This window comes from Paroedura picta, chromosome 15, assembly GCF_049243985.1.
Source record: "Paroedura picta isolate Pp20150507F chromosome 15, Ppicta_v3.0, whole genome shotgun sequence".
Classification (NCBI taxonomy): domain Eukaryota; kingdom Metazoa; phylum Chordata; class Lepidosauria; order Squamata; family Gekkonidae; genus Paroedura; species Paroedura picta.
The window spans coordinates 16,621,027-16,646,647 of NC_135383.1; the positions used below are offsets into that span (position 1 = coordinate 16,621,027).

General features: G+C 50.7%; 1 protein-coding gene across 2 annotated transcripts; it reads right to left on the minus strand.

The window, feature by feature from the left end:
- Window positions 1-1,136: 1,136 nt before the first annotated feature.
- Window positions 1,137-24,379, minus strand: SPAG5 (sperm associated antigen 5). Of its 2 annotated transcripts, XM_077311971.1 has the most exons (20): window positions 24,267-24,379; window positions 22,142-22,437; window positions 19,230-19,410; window positions 18,723-18,827; window positions 13,149-13,241; window positions 12,940-13,041; window positions 11,614-11,707; window positions 10,489-10,627; window positions 8,530-8,611; window positions 8,212-8,345; window positions 6,696-6,849; window positions 6,465-6,573; window positions 5,625-5,702; window positions 5,394-5,517; window positions 4,773-4,884; window positions 4,011-4,091; window positions 3,561-3,701; window positions 2,215-2,268; window positions 2,001-2,078; window positions 1,137-1,267 (listed from the first exon to the last, which is right to left on the minus strand). In XM_077311971.1, exons 1-20 carry the CDS (start codon window positions 24,294-24,296, stop codon window positions 1,196-1,198), a joined length of 2,259 nt encoding a protein of 752 aa, XP_077168086.1. In that variant the 5' UTR covers window positions 24,297-24,379; the 3' UTR covers window positions 1,137-1,195. The 2 variants fall into 2 exon arrangements, with proteins under 2 accessions (XP_077168086.1, XP_077168087.1); XM_077311972.1 differs by lacking the exon at window positions 4,011-4,091.
- Window positions 24,380-25,621: the final 1,242 nt, after the last annotated feature.

Consider the following 25,621-nt stretch of genomic DNA (forward strand, 5'->3'; position numbering starts at 1 on the left):
AACGCAAAGTGGCTCCCAACACAAAGTGCAGTGGGGTGTAGTGGTTAAGAGCAGCAGACTTGAATCTGGAGAACTGGGTTTGGTTTCCCACTCCTCCCCCTGAGGCCTGCCGGGGGACTTTGGTTCAGTCACAGTTCTCACAGCGAGCCTGATACAGAGGAAAGGAAGGTTGCAAGCTGCTTTGAGACTCCTTAAGGTAGAGAAAAGTGGGATATAAAAACCTAGTGTTGATGTAGTGGCTAAGATAGGGAGATTCTGATCTGGAGAGCAGGGTTTGAACCTCCCATTCCTCCACCCAGCCAGCTGGGTGACCTTGGGATAGTCACAGCCCTGTTAGAGCTGTTCTCAGCTTCTGTCAGAGCGTTCTGTCAGAGCGTTCTCAGCTTCATCTACTGTACAGGGTGTCTGTTGTGGGGAGAGAAGGGGGAAGCCACGAAGATGAAAACACGGTTGCACTTACTGCAACTGTTGTTCATTGAGTGGGCTTCTGTGCAGGCACACATCCCTCCCTCCTGTTCCTGCTGTGGACCTGATATGCTAATACTTTATTTCACGGTGGCTTAGGAGAACTGGGAAAAAAAAATGCTAGCCCCTCCCACAACATGTGACTTTCGGTGGAAAAAGTCACTTCACTCCTGTGAGGCAAGGGAGTAGCTCTTCTGGAAAGCATTTAACAAACAAGTTCGCTAGCTCCTCTTTGTGGCAAGTCTGTGGAAGCACAGTCCCATTTGTGCTTGAACAGAAGCCACGAAGACGACGCAAGTCTTCTTCTACAGTGTACATAAGCCAGATAAACACCCCAACAGTTAAAGTTCAGCTCCACTGATTAATAAAATACCTGCTAACAAAAAAAAAAAAAGAGGACAGGCTTTTTGGCTGCTGCCTCCAGAGAAATTCAGCAGCAGTCTCTTCCCAGCTCAACGAGCAGGATCTCCCTTGCTCTCCCTCTGCAATCCGTTTGTCCTAGTCCGGACAGACCCAGCCCATTGCATGAGAAGGGCCCAGCTGCCCTGGCCAAAGCTGGGGGGGGGGGGGGAGACGTGGTTGGGAAGTCTGCAGCAGAGTCACGGACAGTCACTGCCGACCGATACGTGTCCCAGGTCTGCCACAATGACCGCAAAGACACAAACCTCTGCTCACAACAACAACAACAACAAAAGATTTATTTACAGTGCAAACAGCCCAACAGCCAGCGTCATTCCAGGAGGTCCAAGAGGTGGCGCAGCTCAGAAACATCTGCCACATCTGTGTCAAGCCTGGTGAATGCCTGGAAAGGGAGAAAGAGAGGGTGGGGAGGAGTCTGGCTGGCCCCTCTGACTCCAAAGCATGCTGGAGTAGCGCTGGGCAAAGAGCTCTGCCCACTTAGAGTTACACATGTGCTCTGTAGACTAGTGATCCCCAACCTATGGGCTGCGGACCACATGTGGTCTGTCGACTAACTGGAGGTGGGCCGCGAAGGACGCCTTCTCCCCCCCCCCACCGGCCCTTTACTTCACCCCCCCCGGCCCTTTACAACACACTTCGGGAGTCGGGTGTCATTGCCTCCCATCACTCCCAGATGGGACTATCTCGTTGCAGAGAAACAAGCTCAGGGTTCCCATTGATTTGTCATTGTCATGAGTTAAAATTTCCATGAAAATAAAATGTTCCTTATGTTCACTGTTGTGGCATGTCTGTATCTTATTTTGAAGGGATGTTTAAACATGACCATAGCGATCAGAGACAGAGAGCGTTAGGCCAGTGGGCCTCATTAAAATTGTCAAGCGTTGAGTGGTCCCCGGTGATAAAAAGGTTGGGGACCACTGCTGTAGACCACCTCTCAAGTAATTCTCCCCCCCCCCCTTCTAAAGCCTTCTAAACTAGCAGCCAACCCTGTGTTGCATGAAGGAAGTGCGGATCCGGCCCTTCATTGGAGAAGGCCGTCGGAGCATCTCTGAGAGATGGGGCATTGCGGATCGGCCGCATCAGGGAGGGACGGGGGCAGCAATCCTTGGGCTTACCTCTCGCATCACCTCTGCTACCTGTTTGGATCTCTTCAGCCTCTGTTTGGCCTGGTACAGCTGCTCTTTCAGGAAAAGCTGAGAGCAACGGAAGAAGAGTTTGTCCGGAGATCCGGCAGGGAAGCAGAGCCTGGGACTGAATTAGCCCACCAACAGAGATGCCCCCTGCAAAGGCTCCTCCCCCGTTGACAGGTATCACCAGGTAGCCACTTACGAGTTCTGAATTTTCACTGCTCTTCTCCAGGAGGAGCTCCCTCAGTTTCCCCACCTGGGGGAAGAAAAGCAAGGTTGTGCCTTCCCCCTTAAGCCCTGGATTTCAAGCATAGAAGACAAAGGGGGAAAGGTGGGGGAAGGGGTTTTAGGAAGGGTAGAGAGCAGGAAGAAGGCTCTGGGTGGCCCAGGCTGGCCCATTCTCCGGAGATCTTGGAAGCTAAGCAGGGTCGGCCCTGGTTATTGCTTGGATGGGAGACCACCAGGGTGGACCCAGGTGGCACTGCAGAGGCAGAAGAGGGTAAACAGTTTGTCTCGTGCCTTGAAAACTCAACGGGCTTGTCATAAATCAGCTGCAACATGACGCCACTTCCCACCACCATGAGTGGTCCAGGGAACGGGTTTATGGGTGACATTTTAGTAGCATGCATGTTTGGGATTGAGGGCCAAGCTCACATGTGAGTGCATGGCATGCCACGGAGCATCTGAGTGCAATGCCAATGTTGAAATGCAGTAGTCAAAGGAAAGTTGTTTCCCAGTCCTGGGTGCAAATAAATATTTTAGCCCCTGCGAGGGTTGAACAGAGGTTGGATAGATTTGCAGCAGGGAGGCCCAGGATGCTGTCCTTCTGGCCTCAACCACAGGCCTGGTGGAACAGCTCTGCTTACAGGCTCTCCAAAATAATCTGAGATCCCAGAGGGCCCAGATCTCTTCAGCCAGCATGCTCCACCAGGCTGGGGCCAGGGCTGAAAGGCCAGTTTTATCTCCTTGAGGCTGGGGACCCTGAGCAGATTTAGACTGCTAGATCTTAACACCCTTTGGGGGATCTAGGGGGAAAGGCAGTTCTGAAGGTAGAGATCCCAGACTATTACAGGTGTTGAACGTGACAGTCGAGACCTAAAACTTCCCCCACGGCAAGGAAAAGACATCACAGAAGAAACGTCCAGTGGGGAAGACGGACATCCCCCCCTCCACCTGAAGTCCTAACCAAAGCCCAAACTTCCTGCTGCCGCAACGCCAAGTTATTTTTATACGGGCGAAACTGCCGACGGAGAGTGGACGAGACCAGCCGAGCGTGGCTCAATGTGGTCTCTGGCCAGGCAGCACTTAGCTCAGCACTATCAAACTTCTGCGCACGACGCACAAATGACATGCCGAGCTCTGCCGCAGAGTACAGCAGAACCTCATCTGTTCTATTTCAAAAAATGCTGGTAGGACTGGGCAAGATGGCAGGGAAGACCGAGTACAGAGGCAATGAGCTGAGACTGCCCTGCTTCTAAGGCAAGGGCTCCTGGGAGAAAGAGGGAGAAGGCACCCCTCCCCTTCCAGTGCAAAACGGCTTCTCCCCACCTCTTGAGACAGCTGGACTTTCTCCTGGACCCAGCCCACGTCAGGCGCTCTGGCCCCTCTCAGTTCTTCCCACAGCACAGCCGCCTCCGTCTCGGCCTTGCGGAGATCCTGCTTGAGCTGGGAGAGCTCTTCTTGAAGGTGCTGGGGAGAGGAGAGCGGAAGGAAGAGGGGCCCGGTAAGTTCAAACGGGGAAGGGTGCCCCCTCTTTCCCTGTGGCTGCTCTTCCTGTCCGCCAGGCAGGAAAGATCTCTGGAGCTGGACAAGCAGCATCTAAGCCGGGGGTAGTCAAACGGCAGCCCTCCAGATGTCCATGGACTACAATTCCCAGAAGCCCCTGCCAGCATTCGCTGGCAGGGGCTTCTGGGAATTGAAGTCCATGGACATCTGGTAGGGCCGCCGTTTGACTACCCCTGATCTAGGCAAGCCGGGTGCCCCTCCTCCAGTGCATACCATCACGTCCCGGCGCTGGTCAATCAGCTGCTGCAGGTTCTTATCTTGCTCACTCAGAGCATCGTGCAGCTCCTTTTCGTTCTGATGCAGGCAGAGAGGGAAAGAATCCAGAACAGGAGTTCCAGACGATGCCGACAACCCCGCCACGTCCAAATCACAATGAAATTACGGTACGAAAAAGCAAAGGCTCACAATGGAAAACCAACAGAAGGAAACAGGGAACAGAAGAAAACAGAAGAAAACGTTGCACATGCGGGGGAATGGGGAGTAGTCGTTGGTTAGCATTCCCCGCAGTGCCTTAGAGAGCCTAGGGCCGATTGATATTAGAATATTAAAACAGTCATATAAGGAAAGGCGATAGGATTTTGCCACCTTTGATAAAACAAACTGTTTTTTGGAGGATTGGAGGCTTCAGCCACTGATGAAGTCAATGAAAACGGAATTTATCTAGACGCCATTATTATGGTTGTTCCTTCTGGTATATAAAAGCATTGTAAAAGAAATTGAATTGAAATTCATTGTATACATTGTTACAAACATATTGCCTTGGAAAGGTTCCCTGTTTCTTCTGTTGACCCTCCAAAGGTGAAGATGACCCTCCCCCTTCTCTCCTTGCCAGGGGTCATCTTCACCTTCTTAGCCAAAGGTGGACAATGACCCCAGATAGCTGTGGAGTGCGCATTTGGGGGGGGGGGTCCTGGATGCACCAAACTCTTCTTGGCAGTCCTGAATTAACCCGCCATCTCCTGCCCTGCCGCTCACCTGCCTGTGGAGATTTAGGGTCTTACTCAGCTCCGCCACGGTGGCGGCATGGGATTCCTCATCAGCTTCTAGCTGGGCCTCTAAGGTCTTACGCTGGCACTCAAGCTGCAGTCTGTGGAAAGGAAGGAGAACGAGATGGATCAGGCTCCAAAGGGGAGTGGGGGTGGGGGTGTTTCAGATTGCCTGGAAAATGGCTGGGTGCCTCCTGTAGTCATTAGAGAAGAAGAGCTGAGTGCCAAAGAAGCTTACATTCACCTTCTTCTCCCCACAACAGACCCCCTAGTCAGGTAGCTGAGAGAGCTCTGAGAGAACTGGAACTGGCTCAAGGTCAAGCCAGCTGGCTGCAGGTCGAGGAGTGGGGAATCGAACCTGGTTCTCCGGATTACAGGCCAGAGCTCTTAAATTGCTACACCAGGCTGGCTCTCAAGCTCTCAGAAGGCAAGCAAAGGCCAAAGACGGCCCCACATCTAACCAATGTGGGAGTGTTGCCAGCTGCCAAGTGTATTCCTCCCCCCCCCCCAGTGAGGAAATTCCCTCCGGGATCCCCTTGCATGCAGATTTGCAACATCCAACCCTTCCCAGCCACCTCCTCCCGCGAGCAGAACAAGACGTGGTTCTCACATTTCTACTTGTAAGCTTTGCACCTCTTCTTGTGCAGCCTTGCGTTGCTGGGAGGTCAGCTGGCCAATCTGGTCGGCCACTTCCTGCAGCTCCCGGATGCTGGCCGCGAGCCTCTGCTCGACCTCTGGAAAGGGACAGAGGGTCAGAAGCCCTCGTGCGCCAGCCAGCACCATCGGCCCCCTTTGAAGCCTTGGCCATTCTGAGCAGGGGAAAGGGGCGCTGAGCTGGTACCTTCTGGCGTGGGCAGAGTGACTGCGCTGGTTTTCGTGAATGCGCTGGCCTCGCTGCCGATGCCGGGAGTCTCCTGGTCTGGAAGGAGAGGAAAGTGAGTGTGGCATTTGTCAAAATGAGGAAGCCATGACAAGGAACAAAGGCTGGAACCCAGGTGAAGGACACAGAAATGGAAGCACACAAGCAGACACTGGGACATCGAAATGGGAACACACAAGTGCTAAATCCAGCATGGCAAAGTAGACTCATAAGGAGTCTTTAATCTTCCAAACTTCCATATCTATAGTAAGAAGTTACTAAATAATATTTAGTAAGAAATTTCACTAATAAGTAGCATTCTTTAACACGTTTCGCTAAACAGCGCTTTATCAAGGAAGGAGAAGAGTTGGTTCTTATATGCCGCTTTTCTCTACCCGAAGGAGGCTCAAAGCGGCTTACAATCGCCTTCCCTTTCCTCTCCCCATAACAGATACCCTGTGAGGGAGGTGAGGCTGAGAGCCTGCCCAGCTACCCTTGGCAAGGTGCATTTCGCACACGGGGGTAGCGAGGCAGAGAGTCAACATCTCTGTAGACGTCACCCTCCCAGGGCCTGAACTCTGGAATCTCACATCCCGACTCAACATCACCTTCCAGGCCACATTGATTCATGCCCAGAGGCACAGGTGAGGAAGAGCAGGCAGGAAATAGCAATGCCCCCCTCCCCAAGGAGCTTCCAATTTATGTCTTTGATCCCAGGGAGGGCAGACTGGAGAAGCCTCAGCCGCAAGGAACGAAACCGGAGGAACGCCAAATTGCAACAGCAGCCCAGAGCAATCCGACCGGAGAGGCCTCGGTTCCCACCTCTCTCCGCCACGGCACGCAAGATGCTGTCTACGAAGGAGCTCCCCAAGCTGTGCGGCTCCTGGTGCGCAAGAGCGCACATCCCGCTCCCCTGGGTGCTGTCGGCTGCCTGCAACAGAGGAGGAAGAGAAGGACGCAAGGACCAGAAAGCAGGGCACGCTTTCCCCCGCGGGCATTTGGGGAAAAGGAGGGCAGCGACTGCTGGAGGAAAGAACTCATCCTAGCTCCTACCTCCTCCTGCAGTGAGGCCACAAGTCCTGAGAACCGTGCCTGGACTGTCTGAATCTCCAGCACGGCCTGGCAGAACCTCTCCACGCTGCCTTGAGCACGCTGGAGGTCGGCTCTGCAGGCGGCTAGTTCTCTGCGCAGAGCTTCCTGTTCTTGCCTAGGACGCATGGGATCAGAGAGAGAAAGAAACTGGAACATCTCATGGCATGAGCGGAAGCCCACATAAGACCTCTAACCCCTTCCCGTCCCCCCAAAACCTTTCTTTGATGAAGGGAGACATTGCAGAACACTGGAACATAAGGAAGCGAAAAGCACAACCATCCCTTCCCACCACCACCCGCCAAGCAATTTTACAGCTAAAGCCAACGTAGCCTAGCAGTTTGAGTGCTCAACGTGGAATGGCGAGACGTGAGTTCGAATGCCGACTTGGCTATGAAATTTGCTTGGTAGGCTTGGATCGTGACTCCTGTTCTGGGGAGGGGCCGGGGGTCAGCAAGAGAACTGCTCACTGGAAAGTCCTTGTTTTGAATCCCTGGCTTCTCCAGTGAAAGGTGGGTTGGCAGGGGCTGATCAGGGTCTCCCTTTCCAGTCAGGAGCTGATCAGGCTCACACCTACAGGCCTATCCTGTAGAATTGGTGCAGGCGAGTCAGGATGCGAAGGACAGAGATACATTTTGGGAGGAGATTGCTTCCTGACCCCTCCCCTCAACCACCACCCTCAAAGAAATCTGGACACAGCATCAGCCCACTCAAACTGTTCCTCACATCTCAGTGGTAGAGCATCTGCTTGGCATGCAGAAGATCCCAGGTTCCGTGCCTAGTATCTCCAGTTAAGAAGAGTTGGTTGTTACATGCCGCTTTTCCCTACCCGAAGGAGTCTCAAAGCGGCTTACAGTCGCCTTCCCATTCCCCTCCCCACAACAGACACCCTGTGAGGTGGGTGAGGCTGAGAGAGCGCTGATATCACTGCTCGGTCAGAACAGCTTTATCAGTGCTGTGACTAACCCAAGGTCACCCAGCTGGCTGCATGTGGGGGGAGTGGGGAACCAAACCCGGCTCACCAGATTAGAAGTCCGCACTCCTAACCACTACACCAAGCTGGCTCTACACCATGACCTGGCAGGAGGTGATGGGAAAGACCTCTGCCTGAGACCCTGGACAGCTGCTCCAAGTCTGAGTAGACAGTATTGACTTTGAGGGTCAGACCAAGGATATTATTCCATATAAGGCAGTTTTACGTGTTCACGTTCTTTGATTCGCAGAAGGGGGCCAGAGAGACTATTGGCCACGATTATGAAATCAAACCTCCATGTCCAGGGGCAGTAAACCTGTGAGATGTTGGGAAATGAGCAGGCTGGTTGGAAGGAAGTGGCTGTTGCCGGAATACCTGGAGTTTCCGTAGGTTTGACACAGCCCGGCCTCTGCAGCATCATGCCCGCCGGCAGAAAATGCCGCCCGTAGTTCGAGAGAAAAGGCCTGAAGCTGGCTTGTAGCCCGAAAGACGCGGGCAAGAGCTCACCCAAGCACTCGGCGGGCATCTTTCAGGTCCTCCAGCTGGGCGTTGCGCTCCCACAGAGCCAATCGGCTGGCCTTCAGCTCCTCCTCCACTTCCCGCACGTGACTACGGCAGACCCGGTTCTCTTGCTCCATAAACTGGGCGGAGGGGGGCAAAGGAAGTTCGACAAAACCAGAGCTGCCCCTTCGCTCTTCGGCCCCCCACCCACGCAGACCTGGTCTGCCAGGGCTCTCCATAGGAGAGAGGCACAGCCTCTTGTGTGCAATCCCCTGCCTGCGCCAGCTGCCTGCTGTACCAGTCACCTGCCCCAACCTGCCTTACCTCTCGGCAGTCCAGTAACTCCCGCAGCTCCCGCCGACTTGTCTTCCATTCCCGCTCGGCCGTCTCTTTCTCCTGGGACATCCTGGAAAACAAAGCCACCTTTGCTTAGGCTTTGGTGCTCAGTCAACACAGGTATCTTGTAGCGTGGGGGGGGGGGGGGAGACGGAGAGGCAAGGAATTCAGCTCATGCAATCCCTTCGCTACATCTGCCCGCTTCTTTGCGTCATCCGGCCGCAGGCAATTTAGGGCAACCCCGCCGTCTGCCTCTGCGCAGCCACCACTGTCTCTCTTGCCAAGGACTAACCGTGGCCGGCCCCCTGCTTAGCTTCCATGTTTGCATCAGACTGGTCAGGCTGTGACAATCAGTAGACATGATATTGACGGTGTTTGCTGTCAACTTATGGTGATTCCGTAGGGCTGGGGTGGCCAAGCCGGGGCCACTCCAGTTGCCCAGGGACTACAATTCCCATGAGCCCCTGCCAGCACATGCTGGCAGGGGCTCATGGGAATTGTAGTCCCTGGGCAACTGGAGAGCCACAGTTTGGCCACCCCAGCTCAGGGGTTTCAAGGCAAGAGATGAATGCAGGTGGTTATGCTACTGCCTGCTTCTAAACAGCAACCCTGGATTTCCTCAGCATTCCCTGTCTGAGTAGCAGCCGGCCTCAGAGATCGGACCAGCCTTCGCTCGGCTTATTTGCACTGATCAGGGTTCAACCTCCCAGAAGATCGGGGCGGGCAGTTCTCTGCAAGCAGCAGTGCCGGGAGGTCAGAAGGGGGCGCTTCCGGCCAAACTGGAGCTTCAAGACATTCCCCCCCCCCCCCAAATCCCCACACAAGTCACCAAATGAGGAGCTTAAGGGGCTTATCAGAAAGCCTCCCGCTCAGTTTTCATTTCCTGATTCGTTCCTGGGATTGTTGTTGGGCTTTACAGCTGCTTGTCGTGACCAGCTTTTAAGGGAATATTACTGTGCAGCGGGGTGGGGAGTGAGGCACATTCTCGCTTTGTGCCCCCGGGCGAGCTGTTTTTCGATTAAAAAGCGCAAGCACAGCTCGGCTTTGTCCTTTTCATTGGTTCAGCGCCGCAGCTTGAGGCTGTTCTGCTAGCTGGCGTGGCCTAGATTTGCTCTGTCAGACGGTCACGTTGTGAGCTGACTCAGGATGACGTGGTGTGGAAGGGTGAGAGGGAAACGTTATGGAATGGACCAACCAGCCCCGCTTCTTTCCTTCAGGCTGGAAAGCTGGAACCCTAGGGCAGGGGTAGTCAACCTGCGGTCCTCCAGATGTCCATGGACTACAATTCCCATGAGCCCCTGCCAGCGTTTGCTGGCAGGGGCTCATGGGAATTGTAGTCCATGGACATCTGGAGGACCGCAGGTTGACTACCCCTGCCCTAGGGTGACCAACTCTGGTTTGGAACATTTCCTGGAGATTTGGGGATTGAAGTCTGGGGAGGATGGAATTTGGGGGGGGGGGGGAAGGGAGCTCAGCAGGGAGTAACGCCATAGGTTCAGCCCTCCAGAATAACCCTTTTCCTCCAGGGAAACTGATCTTGGCCATCTTGGCGACCAACTGTAACCACTAGGCACTAACCGTCTTATTGCTAGTAGCATCACCACCCCAGGTTGTTCCTACTTCACATGAAGATCATCGCTAGGACCTGAATGTTATCTAGTGGCCTCTAGGCACTCGTGCAGTGAAAAGTTCTCGGTTGGGGAGGAGGCCGCTACAAGTGAAATGCAGACTTTCCGCTCTTGTTTGGGACATTCTAGCAAGGTGGGAGACGGGTCCTTCCTGGGCTCCCCCTTGACAGCTCCCAGCATGCAGTTGGGTTTCCACGCACACAGTGAAGATGCGATGGGTGGAACCCTCGGCTGGTCTCTTGGGCAAAGGGAGCATTTCTGCATAAATACGCCACACATCTATCAGAAGGCTGAAAAACCCATCGGCCCACAGACTCACTGCATCATCTGCCCCTCCATCTCCCGGAGGAGTTGCTCTTTCGCCACCAGCTGTTGGGAGAAGAGCTCATTCTCCTGCAGTAGCAGCTTCTGTTCGTTCTTCATAGCAGATGCCGCCTTCTGGAGCGTGGCCCTCAGGTCTGCAGCAGAAACCCAGCATCAAAGAAGAAGAAAAGGAAGAAGAGGAGCTGGGTGTTTTTGGTCCCCACTTTTTACAACCCAAAGGCATCCCTTACAATCGCCTGCCCTTCCTCTCCCCACAACAGACACCCTGTGAGGTAGGTGGGCTTGAGAGAGCTCTCAGAAAACTGTGACTGGCTCAAGGTCATCCAGGTGGCTGAGGTGGGGAATCAAACCTGACTCTCCAGATTAGAAGTTGCCGCTTTTAAAAACTACACCAAGCTAGCTCTCAAGAAGAAGAGCTGGCTTATTGTACCCCGCTTTTCACTACCCAAAGGAGTCTCAAAGCAATCTACAATCGCCTGCTCTTCCTTTCCCCACAGCAGAGACCCTGAGCAACAGGTGAGGCTGAGAGAGCCCTGAAGGAACTGTGAGTAGCTCAAGGTCACCCAGCTGGTGGCATGTGGAGGAATGAGGAATCTAACCCGGTTCTCCAGGCCGTTGCTCTTAACCATGACAGCAAGCTGCAGCCCCTTTGCAAACAACAACACCTTCACCTGCCCAGATTAACACAGGTACATCTAGATGAACTAGATCTAGATGAACACAGGTACATCCCAGGCCTTTCCCCTCTCCCAGAAAACAGTTGTTTTGCAAGAGCCTGGGAAATTAGGGCAAGAATTCTTTGCAGTACTCGAATTCCTAGGCAAGGGGAAGGAAGGATCCCCTGTGCGTGCATTAAGTCCCCCACATTCCTTTCCACTACTGTTACAAAAGAGGTCCTACCCACATCCCAGGAAGCAACACGTTGAGGACCTGGACTGGCGGCCAAAGCATCAGCACCTCTTCTTGGAGGACCACCTGGGGTCTAAGCCGCCACTCCATTGGGGGAACTCTTCCTACCGAGGTCAGTGCATTTCTACAAACCCAACTTGGAAGCGCAAAGGGGATCTTTCCAGTTAAAGGGGTGACGTTTGCCAACAAGACTCGGCAGTGAGCTGTTCACCTGCTTCCAAGCAAGCCTTGGTCTTTGCCAGCTGAGTGACCTGGTCCGTCTCGTGCCGCAGGCTCACAGCCGTCCTCTTCAGCTTCTCACAGATCTACAGTCACAGAGCAAAGGCAAGTGGAGGAGGAGTCAGGAACGAGAGGCTACCAAGCAATCAGCAAGCCCTGAATCCCCCATGCAATTCAGCGCGCTTTTTAAAAAGCCTTGTCAAGCTTCTAGTCCTGATGTTATAGCAGGAAGGCTTTGCATGTGCGGAGAGTGCCTGGCAAGAACCTGGGAGGGGAAAGCACCTGCTCAGCTTTCTAGCGGACTAGGCGGGGCTGAGTTGCCAGCCTCCAGGGACGATGCAAAGGAATGCAAATAAAATAGTTTATTCTGAGCAAAAAGGTTTATTTCAGGGAATTATTCCTTTCATCAGAAATACTTGATCGTGCCTCAAGAGTTGAATGAGAGTCACTGCTCCTTCTCCCTCCAGGCGCCTGAAAACAGCTCCAATCGCTAGCAATTCAAAGCGTTATTTTGGAAGGATTCATTAATCTGAACACACTTGAAGCTTTTTTTGTTAAGCCTTTTAGGTCAGAACAAACCATTTAAGTTTCTTTTCAGTGTTTGTCTCTTCAAGCCTCATCACCATGTGGCCAATCTATTTCCCCTTCAACTCCAGGTACAGTCTGGAGGTCTCCTGAAGTTATATAGTTGGTTTTCAACTAGCAGACACCCCTTCCATTGGAAACAATGACCGCTTTGGGGAACGGGCTATACAGCAATATACCCTGCTCAGGGCCCTGCCCTCCCTTAAATCTGCCTTCTCTAGGCTCCATCCCCCAAACTCCAGGAATCTGCCAACCCCGAGGAAAGGTGTTGGTCCAACAACTCTGGTTCAACTTTTCTAGATGCACAATTCTCAGAATTTTTGGGTGGGGGGGGTGACGGGGTGGGGAGACACACTGCCTACCTTTTCCCCAAGGAACAAAGAAGAGTTGGGTTTCATACCCCTCTCTGAGCCCCGAAGGACTCTCAAAGTGGCTTACAATCTCATTCCCTTCCTCTCCCCAAAGCAGACACTCTGTGAGGGAGGTGGGGCTGAGAGAGCTCTGAGAGAACTGCTCTGTAAGAACAAATCCAACAGGACTGTGACTAGCCCAAGGTCACACAGCTGGCTGCACGCGGAGGAGCAGGGAATCAAACCCAGCTCCCCAGATTAGAAGCCACTGCTCTTAACCCCTACACCAAGCAGACATAGTTGCCTGGCTTGAAACCAAGCATTTGACCCAATTGCCTTTTCAGGGTCTCCTACTATTGCCTCATGTGAAGAACAAGCCTTGCCTCTTGATGCTGAGCCCGCTCCCGCCGGCTGGCCTTCACCTCCTCCTTCATCCTCATCATCGCCCCCTGGCACTTGGCCAGCATGCTCCGCCAGGCCTCATACTGTGGAGAGAGTGGGTCCAAAGATTCAGGAGATGAATGGGGCTCAGTGGGGGGGGGGGAAGCTCTCACAGGGAGGGTGTGTGTGTGGGGAGGGGGGAGGAACTCACATCGAGCTGCATTTGGCGCCAGTCCTCCTGCACGGCACCTGCAAAGCGGCTCCCATCCTTCGTGTACTCTGCATACCCTTCGGAAAGGCCAGTCTGCAGAAAGGATAATTATTAGGGCCATTTGATAGATCTAGAAGAACGCTCGATGCAAACCGCAAGAAAACCTGCAGGGGGGAAAACAAGCTATAAAAATCAATACAAGCAAAACGCATCACGCAAATGACATTGGGCTGTATCCTACAATTCACTACTTCAGCCAGGCTTCCCTTCAGTGGAAAAAGCCTCGGAAAGAGGTTTATTATTATCATACAACTTGTGAGATGTAGCCAGGAGATTCAAGGACTGTCTGGCAGCCAGGCACGGGACATTAGGACATGGTTTGCCATCATCATGACCCTTAGTGTTCCTTGGAGGAACTCCATCCCAAGTCCTTGGAGGTCTTCCATCCAAGGCCCTGCTTAGCTTCTGAGATCTGATGGGATTGGCTGACCCGGTAGAAGGAATCCACCCAGTACCTCTGATTTTGCTATTTAACAGGAAGAACAAGGAGCACTGCAGGTGGCACACACACTTGAGAGCCAGTTTGGTGTAGTGGTTAGGAGTGCGGACTTCTAATCTGGCATGCCGGGTTCGATTCTGCGACCCCCCACATGCAACCAGCTGGGTGACCTTGGGCTCACCACGGCACTGATAAAACTGTTCTGACCGAGCAGTGATATCAGCGCTTTCTTCTTCTTCTTTCTTCCTTCTTCAAGGACCCTTGAGAAATTGCCCTAGTATCACTGGACCTGAATCTGTTCTAGAGCAAGGATCAGGAGCCGCCGCGAGAGAGGGTTTAGTTGCACCATTCGTCCTTCTGTAGCCTTAGAAAAGACCAAGAGTCTAGTAGCTGCACCTTGAAAACCAACAAAATCTGTAGCAGGGGAGGACATTTCATGAGTAACTGCTCACTTCTCAGGAGAGCTGAAGAAGCGAACAATAACTTATGAAAGCTTCTCTTGCTTTAGGATGCTTAGGGCTGATCCTGCGTTGAGCAGGGGGTTGGACTAGATGGCCTGTATGGCCCCTTCCAACTCTATGATGATATGATTCTATGGCCTGTATGGCCCCTTCCAACTCTATGATTCTATGATTCTCCCCTGCCACAAATTTTGCTTGTCTTTAAGGTGCTACTGGATTCTTACTCTTTCCTGCTGCTACTTTAAGCCGTTCTGGTTGTGGATGGACTCTTGTGTGTTGCAAAAGGAACAGGCCTGGCCTGAGTTTGCAGTAAAGGACAAAACTCCATTTCCCTGAAACAGGCACAACAAGCACTCATCCCAGATTTTGGGGGGGGGGGGGGGGGGGATGGAGATGCATGAGAATCAGCATGCTTATGTCCCCCACGGCTTAAACCCTTTGGACAGATGGAACTTCCAAGAAGAGCTGCATAAGATTAAGAACATAAGAAGAGCCCTGCTGGGTCAGACCAGTCCAGCGTCCTGTCTCGCACAGTGGCCAGCCAGTTCCCTCTGGACAACCAACAATAGGACAGAGAGGCTGAGGCCTTCCCCTGATGTTGCCTCCTGTCTCTGGCATTCAGAGGTTTCGTGCCTTTGAACGGGGAAGATCCCCCTCTGTCAATGTGGCTAGCAACCACTGATAGGCCTCTTCTCCACGAACCTATCCAATCCCCTTTTCAAGCTGTTTATTCCTGTGGCCTTCACTACACCCTCTGGCAACAAGTTCCGCATGTTTATCACTTGCTGTGTAAAACAGTGTTTCCTTTTGTTCATCTGGAATCTATTGCCTGTGGAGGCCCTTAGTATTTGGGGACAGCAAGGGAAAAAAAGCTTCCTTTGGCTCAGCTCTCTCCATCCCATGCACCTCTCATCACGTCTCTTCTTAGTGGTCTCTCTTCTAAAGTGAACGTCCTCATGGGGAAAGTGCTCCAATTATTAAGCGTTTCAGTTGCTCTCTTCTAATATCTCATGTGGCTTTCGATGAAGATTTCAGGCCTTTAAACTTGGCCTTTGAGCTTAGATAAGACTGCGCTCGGATGCAGACTGGCAGCCAAGGCTTTGAAATGGGTGAGAATCCACCCCCCCCCATCAACATCCCAACTGCAGCATTTTGAAGGAGCTGCAGTTTCTCGGTTGCCTTTGAGCGCAGCCCTGCATAGAGACGTAACATCGGCCCAGGCAGGAGATTGGCAAACCAAAATGCTTTCTCGTTCGAGAGCCCTCCGGCTACATCGCAAATGGAACAGTAGATTAAATTAAGCCAGAAAGTGGATCAGATTCCCCCACCCAGCCCGAGCGAGCTGAGTCATTGAGGTCGAGCTGATCTGAAGAGCCCCAGAATTCTAAAAAGGGCTTGTGTTCCTTTTCGGATCTGTGTGGTTTTTTGGTTTTGTTTTTTTTAAGACACCCCGAACAAAGAGAAGTTCCAAAGATCATCCGGAGAGACTGAGAGGAACCTGCTCACCCGGCATGTCAGGCCTGGGCACAGAAGAGTATAGTAACTGGGGGGGGGGGGAGTTTTGTGTATAACAAGGCCAGGCGTTTGGTTGAGGCCGGGTGGGGGCCCAGGGGTATTCGATCTGGTCCCTCCACTTTTAACTGATATTGCCTTTCTTGATTTTGTGAACTGCCGCGATCCAGTTTCTGGGAACGGCAGTATAGAAATACAATGATAAATAAATAAATGAGTAAATTATAAAGAGGAGGAGGAGGAGAAGAGTTGGTTCTTATATGCCACTTTTCTCTACCTGAAGGAGTCTCAAAGCGGCTTACAGTCACCTTTCCTCTCCCCACAACAGACACCCTGTGAGGTAGGTGAGGCTGAGATAGCCCTGATATTACTGCTCAGTCAGAACAGCTTTCTCAGTGCCGTGGCAAGCCCAAGGTCAGCTGGCTGCATGTGGGGGAGCGCAGAATCAAACCCGACTCACCAGATTAGCAGTCCACACTCTTAACCACTGCACCAAACTGGCTCTATAGCACAATTAGAAGTGAAGCGTTAATACATCTGGTACAACATTATCGCTCCACTACGTGACATCAGCATTTCTCAGTACAGCATGAAGTAAATGTCAAAGCAGGATGCTTTTCTCCCAATGGGAAATATTTATGGTGGCAGATTCGAGCCTCCAACAGGCAACCGGTTCACACCCGTTTCAGGTAGCCGTCTGCAGAGAGCATCATTATCCTGAACAGAACAGGAATGTGTACAGAGCCGGTATTTTTGCTGATAAATCCAGGACTTTCGTCTCCACAGCCTCATAGAATCATAGAATCATAGAGTTGGAAGGGGCCATACAGGCCATCTAGTCCAACCCCCTGCTCAACGCAGGATTAGCCCTAAGCATCTTAAAGCATCCAAGAAAAGTGTGTATCCAACCTTTGCTTGAAGACTTCCAGTGAGGGGGCACTCACCACCTCCTTAGGCAGCCTATTCCACTGCTGAACGACTCTGACTGAGAAAAACTTTTTCCTGATATCTAGCCTATATCGTTGTACTTGAAGTTTAAACCCATTACTGCGTGTCCTTTCCTCTGCAGCCAGCAGAAACAGCATCCTGCCCTCCTCCAAGTGACAACCTTTCAAATACTTAAAGAGGGCTATCATGTCCCCTCTCAACCTCCTTTTCTCCAGGCTGAACATTCCCAAGTCCCTCAACCTATCTTCATAGGGCTTGGTCCCTTGGCCCCAGATCATCTTCGTCGCTCTCCTCTGTACCCTTTCAATTTTATCGATGTCCTTCTTGAAGTGAGGCCTCCAGAACTGCACACAGTACTCCAGGTGTGGTCTGACCAGTGCCGTATACAATGGGACTATGACATCTTGTGATTTTGATGTGATGCCTCTGTTGATACAGCCCAAAATGGCATTTGCCTTTTTTACCGCTGCATCACACTGCCTGCTCATGTTTAGTTTACAATCCACAAGTACCCCAAGGTCTCGTTCACACACAGTGCTACCTAGAAGCGTATCCCCCATCCAGTAGGCATGCTTTTCATTTTTCTGACCCAGATGCAGAACTTTACACTTATCTTTATTAAATTGCATCTTGTTCTCATTTGCCCATTTTTCCATTGTGTTCAGATCTCGTTGAACTCTGTCTCTATCTTCCGGAGTATTTGCCAGTCCTCCCAATTTGGTGTCATCTGCAAACTTGATGAGTAGTCCCTCCACCCCCTCATCTAGATCATTAATAAATATGTTAAAAAGTACCGGGCCGAGCACCGAACCCTGAGGTACCCCGCTACTCACCTCTCTCCAGTCTGATGAAACACCATTGACAACAACTTTTTGAGTGCGGTTCTCTAACCAATTCCCTATCCACCTAACGATCTGAAAATCCAGATTGCAGTCCTTCAACTTATCCATCAGAACATCATGGGGAACCTTGTCAAAAGCTTTACTAAAATCCAAGTAAATGACATCAACCAAATTTCCCCGATCCAGCAAACCTGTTACTTGGTCAAAAAAGGAAACTAGGTTGGTCTGGCAGGACCTGTTGGAGACAAATCCATGCTGACTTCCTTGGATCACCAAATTGTCCTCCAGATGTTTGCAGATCGCTCCCTTTAATATCTGCTCCATTATCTTCCCCACAACAGAGGTCAGACTCACTGGTCTGTAGTTTCCCGGGTCATCCTTCCTCCCTTTTTTGAAGATCGGAATAACGTTTGCTCTTTTCCAGTCCTCCGGGACATCTCCAGTCCTTAAAGAGGTTCCGAAGATGATGGACAAGGGCTGTGCAAGTTCTCTGGAAAGTTCTTTGAGTACTCTCGGGTGCATTTCATCTGGACCAGGGGATTTGAACTCATCCAGTGCAGCTAAATGCCTCTCGACCACCTCTCTATCCATGTTAACCTGCCACCCAGACACTATCCTTTGGCTACAGCCATCTCTAGATGTGCCTAAACACTTAGACCTGTGGGAAAAAACAGATGTAAAATAGGCACTAAGCCTTTCTGCTTTCTCTGCATCTTTCGTTAGAGTTTGTCCATCCGCACCCAACAGCGGGCCTATTGCCTCCTTTACTTTACGTTTGCTCCTCACGTAACTGAAAAATCTTTTCTTGTTACAATGGGCTTCCCTGGCCAATCTTAGCTCACTCTCAGCTTTGGCCTTTCTGATGATTGATCTACAGTGCCTAGTAACCTGTAGGTACTCTTCTTTAGAGCTCTGTCCTTCCCTCCATTTCCTGAACATTTTCCTTTTCTTTCTTAGTTCCTCTTAGTTCCTCTTAGAGCCTCCCGAAACCCCCTACTCTGTTGTGCAAGCTGGCTGGCTGACCTGGGGCTAGTCGGACACTTTCAAGCCTAACCTTCCCCACAGGGTCGTTGTGAGGATAAAACAGAGGAGAGGAGAACAGGAGAAGCTGCATCAGATCCCCGCAGGGAGAAAGTCAATAGAAATCAATTCATACATTCAGCAAGCACTGAGCAACCAATGCTGGGTCGCTGTGTGTGCGGCGGAGGTTGAGAGTGAAACAGACCCATCTTTCCACTTTCTTCCACCCATACAGCCTGGTCCCCCCTCCCCACCCAGACCGGTCTAGCCTGAAAAAGCCCAGCTATCTCACCATTTCTTCAAGGGTGCCCGCCATCCGCTTGGCTAGACTCTGGACCTCGTGGCTCTGCCGCACGGATTGCTGGACTCTCCTGAGCATCTCGGACTTGTCGGAACACTGAGAAAATTCCAAGACAGAAACCTCTTGATCAGCCATTGCGGGAGGTTAGAGCTGGCTGTTGAAGCCGAGCTGAGATCTGCGCTGCTTCGAGAAGACCGGCGCTTGAATCCTCTTGAATACCGCCCTGCACCACTCAAAAAGGTCTGGCCATCTGCCCCCTTTCCCTGGTTTGCTAAATACCATTCTGTCCTTAGAGCAGGGGTAGTCAACCTGTGGTCCTCCAAATGTCCATGGACTACAATTCCCATGAGCCCCTGCCAGCAAATGCAGGGGAATTGTAGTCCATGGACATCTGGAGGACCACTGGTTGACCACCCCTGCTTAGAGCGCCGATCAGATCTGGGTTGCCAGGGCCCCGGAGATCCAGGGCTACTGGTCCCGGCAGTCTTTGCCTCTTACCTCTCCAGGGGTCTGAGTCATCGCAGTCCTCTGCTGTGCAGCTTCCATGTGTGGCACCGGCCTTTGGAGTTCCTGGCAAGCCCGCAGGTGGTGCGCGAAGGCCTCTATCATGACAAAGGCACTCTCCAAGCAGCCCTCCAGCACCGGTCGGGAAAGGCCGCCCAGCTGATTGTGAGAACGGCTGCAAAACACAGCGAGCAGAGCTCTGGTCAAAGGCCCAGGCAGTTCAGCACTTTGTTCCCAGAGGGGTGGGCCGGCGCAGACTCCTGGGAAGTCCCTGAGTAAGGAGCCAGTTTCCTTGCACTTGGCACCCGATAATCAAGGTCACATTACGCAAGTGCCACCACCCACCCAGAATTTACTGAATGGACGGCCATCAAGACGCCAAGTGACTCAAGCTAACTTCTGCGTTCCGCAAAGACCATGTCTGAAAACGAATCAAAGACTGTTAGAAAGCATGGCGAATTATTCTACAAGTTTTGGCTTTGTGTGCACTTTAGATCTGATTCTAACAGTTTTGTGTCCTTAAGGTTCACAGCACAGTCTACGTCTGCATGGCTGAGATGCAATGAGCAAAAGAGGAGACCCAGAGGCATCTTATTAAGGTTCTTTGCTTTGGCAACTGATTCTTATGCATACGGATGCCTAAAATGCAGGCTATTGGACATGGAATTAGAGATCCTTAGTGGGACAGCCAGAAGCTCAGTCTCCTCTTGAGTTTGAGAAGGATGGACTAATAATTAAATCAAACAGAGAGAAACAGACCTATCCAATGGCAATACAATAAATATATTCATAAAGGAAAGAAAAGTGTCCTTTTTTTGCAGTTTTCCTTATCTGTTTATTCGGTAGGACGAACGTGTCAATACAGACCGGTATCCCCATACCTATGTGAGCCTGTGGCCAGTATTATATTATTATTATATATAAGGTTTTAATTCTCGATACATAAAAATATTGAAGACTCAGAGGACTTGTCACTGATGAAAGAATCTCTCTAAAAAATGGATATTACCTGGATTCTGTTTTGACAGAAGTCCTACAGAATAAACAGATAAGGAAAACTACAAAAAAAGGACACTTTCTTTTCCTTTATGGATATATTTATTGTATTGCCATTGGATAGGTCTGTTTCTCTCTGGTTGGTCCTCTTGAGTTTGGGACTCGTGCCAAGCTACGGATCCATTGCTTCGTATTTTTAACACTTCAGATTGTAAGCCACTTTGAGCCTCCTTCGGGTAGGGAAAAGCGGCATATAAGAACCAATTCTTCTTCTTCTGCTTGTGTTTTTCTACTGTCCGTTCTGTGCCCTGTTCTTGGGCAGTTCCTCAAACCACTTTTTTCTAAACAAGGACTTGATGGTGAGACTAAGATCATTTTCCTGTTAGGAAACAAAAACTCTCAAGTTACTGATTTGGTTGCCACGTTTGGATAGCTGGCTATGAGGTCCCAGAACTATAGAGCAATTAATGCTTTATAATGTATTTTCCCCCTTGTCCTCATTTTTGTTTGCCAATAAAGGTCTTCTAATTCTGATTCTGACTTTTCTAGGATTCTGTTCTTTTCTCCATGGGCCACAATTTTCCCAGCCTTTCTTACCTCTGTCCCAGTTACCATCTAAGCCAGGGGTGGCCAATCTGTGGCTCTCCAGATGGTACATGGACTACAGTTTCCATGATTGCTGCAGTGGCTCATGGGAACTGTAGTCCATGGACATCTGAAGAGCCACAGCTTCACCTCCCATGATCTTAGTCCAGAGCTCCCAACTCTGTTTATTTCCTTATTCCATTTATATACCTCTCTGTAGTCCTCTCAGTAGACTGGCTTAGGGCAATGTATAGTATCAATGAAATTATACGTAATTAAAGTAATACCTGGAAACCATTTTATTCACCACGGCACTTTATACTGGTGCTAACATTGTTAGCTGCAACTTTGTCAATAGTTTTTTATGTATTTCTATTTATTTTCTTGTGTAGCTTTACTTGTATTTTGTTTATTAATTGGTTGTACACCGCCTGGGATGGCAATGCTTGAGAGGCGGAGGGGAGGTGGGGAGCTCCTCCTCACGGGCAGTCTTCAAGCAGCAGCTGGACAAAGACTTTTCCTGGCTGCTTGAGGCTGATCCTGCATTGAGCAGTGGGTTGGACTAGATGGCCTGCCTGACCGCTTCTATTGTTCTCTGATTCTAAATAAATCAACAAAACCATCTATAACTCACATCAACATCAATCACAGCTAGCTTAGTGGTTAGGAATGCAGACTTCTAATCTGGTGAGCCGGGTTTGATTCCCCACTTCTCCCCCACATGCAACCAGCTGGGTGACCTTGGGCTGGCCACGGCACTGAGAAAGCTGTTCTGACCGAGCAGTAATATCAGGGCTCTCTTAGCCTCACCCACCTCATAGGGTGTCTGTTTTGGGGAGAAGAAAGGGAAGGTGAATGTAAGCCGCTTTGAGCCTCTTTGGGGTAGAGAAAAGCAGCATTTAAAAACTCTTCTAGTATTTCTAGTGCCGTACGTGTGAATAGGTCTGTTGTCAGACAGAGATGTAGAAACGAGAGTGTTCTTTTTAAAGGGTGACCCGTTAGATGTTAACAGATTACTGGCCCTAACCAAATGCTTGGCGGAAGAGCTCCATCTTGCAAGCCCTATGGAACGGCACCAGGGCTCGAAGCTCTTCGTCAAAGGGAAGATGCTGGGACCTTTTTATTATGAGAAGCTCTCCTTAGTACTGTTATTGGCCTTCGTTGTCACCTTCTTACCAAAGGTGGGCTAACCAAAACACCACATTGCAGCCGGATCTGTGCTTTTCTTGGTTGGCAGCCTGGAAAAAGATGACATTGGCCATGCAGTGCCAGGAACAACTTTTGCCCACTCAAGAAGCTACACCCGGGTGAGGAGCAGAACTTACTGCCCCAGAAGGGAGTCAGTCTCTGTGGTGTTATCCTCAGTGGACGTCACCTCCCCCGGGGATGTGTTCACGCCGGCTTCCATTAGACTTGGGGGTGTCTTCCACGTGGCTGCAGTTGCCATAGAGACGGGGGTGATGGCCGTGCCCTTGTCTCGGAACAAGACAGGCAGACTCTGATGAAGAGTTTCCAGCACAGGGGAATCTGGCACGCTCTTCTCCAGCCACGCCAGCGAAGTCATCCAGGAGTTGGCACAAGGCGACATGGTCCCAGCAAACCCAGAAAAGATGACCGGGGTCTGTGGCCAAGCATGTGGAGAGAAATGTGCCCATGAAATGTACAGTAATGCAGCAAAACAAGCAAAATATTTCAATGTACAGGTCAGCCAGCATGGTGGAGTGGCCTCTGATCCAGAGAACCAGGTTTGATTCCCCACTTCTCCACATGCAGCCAGCTGGGTGACCTAGTCACAGTTCCCTTAAAGCTGTTCTTGGAGATCAGTTCTCTCAGAGCTCTCTCAGCCCAACCTACCTCACAGGGTGTCTGTTGTGGGGAGAGGAAGGGAAAGGGGTTCGTAAGCCACTTTGGGAGTCCTTCGGGTAGTGAAAAGCGGGATACAGAAAACCAGCTCCTCTTCTCTAAAAAGCCCATTCAGTGCATGCAACACAGAAAACAAACTGGAACATAAAATTTACACAGCCCCAAAGGAAAGCTGAAGTCAGGGGTAGTAAGAAATTTATCAATCCACAAATAGCAAACCAAATCAAAACAAACCACTTGAATTGCTATGTCACTGACTATGTTAGCGCACTTTCAAAGGTACAAGAATCTTTGAATTAGGTTCTTCACAATTTATTTGTGAATATTATAGGTATACAAGAGTTATATTTCAATCAGGAGCAGTTTTTTAATAACTTGAATGTTTTTAACTTTTAACTTTGTATGCTGATTTTACTGTTGTTACTTGTTACAAATATGTATACTATATTATTATAAAATTGTGCAATTTGGCACTTTTATGAAAAAGTATAAACACTCTTGTTTTCTACTAGCAGTACTTCTAAAAGAAAAAACAGAGGCATGCTGCAAATTGGTATAACCCACGCAGCCTTAGCACAAATATATTAATTTTTGCTATGTGACAAGTAGTTAAAAAATTAAAAACAAAATATACACATGGTGTAGTAAACCATGCACCATCGGATCCATTGGGAACATGATGTCCCCTGAGCCTCCGGGGAGGGCGGTATATAAATATAATAAGTAAATAAATAAATGCATAGTCCAGAGCTGCAAGGCTGGACCAATAAGGCTGCACACCTCAAAACACTGCAAACAAAAATGATTTTTTTTAGCCAAACGTCTTAAATTATACATATGCTTTTAACCTACACTTGCAAGGGAAGCTTTTTTATTCTTCCAACCACCCAGCCAAGCAGGCATGGCTGCAAACCAGTCACAGCTAAACAGAGCTTTGAACCCAGGCTTCTTCAATCCTAGCCTTTACGAATACACAATACTGTTTCTCAAAACACATATCCTATGACCAAGAGTTCCAGAAACCCTATCTACCGAGATACAAGGAAAAGCCACATGCACAACTGAGGGGGAGGAGTGCAAACTGGCTTAGAGAATACCCTAAATAGGGTTGCCAACCTCCAGACAGGACCTGGAGACCACACAGAATCATAGCTCATCACCAGTCTACACAAATCACTTGAAACAATGGCATTTTGAAAGGGGAACCCTCAGGGTTGCCAGCTCAGCCTTGGGAAATCCCTGGAGTCGTTGGAAGGGGCAGCGGCTGGGGAGGGCGAATTTTAGGGTTACGAAAGAACTCATTAAATATGGGATGTTACTAGGACTTCCTTTTCTCCTAGACTTTACAGTACACCATACAGTCGGTTCTTCCAAGGTGTGGAAACATCTCGGTAATTCGGAAGACACTTGCAAATCCAGGAGCCCTCCAGGCCCCACCTGCAGGTTGGCATCCTTCTGGTCTCCACCACATAAGGCTCCCATCCCAAGCTCCACCCACAAATCCTCGAGGATTTTTGCACCCCAAATGCGGCAATGCCAGCATCATAAAGCCCCCCCCCCCAAAAAAAGCCCCCCCAGCCAATCTACCTCCTCCAGCCTCGCCGGAGACTCCTCCATGGCAGCACCCAAAAAAACCCCTTCTGCAAAGAAGCACCGCCCGCCGAACAATTTTAAACGAAACCCCGCTGGACGCTCATTGGTCGGGTGACGTCACAGTGGGTGCCGCCCATTTGACGACAGCCTCCGAACGCGCGCCCTACTGGAAGAGGAGACGGGAAGAGGGCGGGGCCTCCTGCTGGAGACACGCCCCTTTCCGGAACTGGCCGCCCCGCGCCTGCCATGCGTTTCTCAACGGCGAAAGTCCACCCGCTTCATTGCGCTGGGCCCGTGCATTGAGGCCGCAGCCCCACCCAATTCAGCACCTTGTGGGTGTTGGCTTGCAACAACGTGACATTGTCCCGGGTGGCCAAGTAGGACTGCTGTAAATAAGTCCATTCCTTGCTCACTGTAGACTCACCCACCCCACTGGGCCATCAGTAACGCTTATTGGCCTCCCCAGTGTTCTATTGCTCCATAATGTTGCTATTATTGTACGATTATAAACTGAGTTATTTGTATTGGTCGTTTGATGTCAACCACCCTGAGCCTTCGGGGAGGGCAGTATATAAATATAATACACAAAAGGAGATAAGTGGTGCTTTGGAAGATAGAATCTACTGTGGGGGTCCCCAAAGCGTGCAGTATGGCTCCCCACAAAGGGGCAGTGAGGAATTTGGGGGCAGTAGAGGGGTATCAGCCTGACTCTTCTTTTTCCTGGCAAGAGATGCTCCACGGTGGCTGACGCTTGCCTCTGGCAGCAGCGACCCTGGACTTCCTTGGTGGTCTCTCATTCCAGCGCTGACCAGGGCCAACCCTGTTTACCTTCCCCAATAAAAATGACAGCTTCAGAAGGCTGACTGGCTGGGATCTCCTTCCCTTCCTCAGGCTCTACCCCAGAACTTCAGGAATTTCTTAACCCAGGGCTGGCAGCCCTTTCCTCATAAGCCTCCATCTTTGGGCGGATGGAAAAGCCTTTTGCTTGCTCCTGGCCAGGGGATGTCCAACTGCTTGTTTTTCTCTTTCCCCATCTTTCCCCCCCACAATGACCCAACGAGCCTTTTACAAAGACTTTTACAAAGATTCTTCCCCCCGATTGAAATACAGCTGCTGCACAAAATAAATGTAGGCAATATACTGTGTTTTGAATTGGCAGCAGATCTAACTCCAGGAAAGATGTGTTTGGTGTGTGTGGGGGACACTAGGGATGTGGCCTAGGATCCAAGGGGCAGGCAGCTCCCAAAAAGTTTGGGAACGTGGCCTTTTACCCCACTGAGATCCCTTCTCCCCCCCCCCCCCAAGCCTCATCCTCCCAGATCTCTTGAAATTGTCAGCCCTTGCCCTCA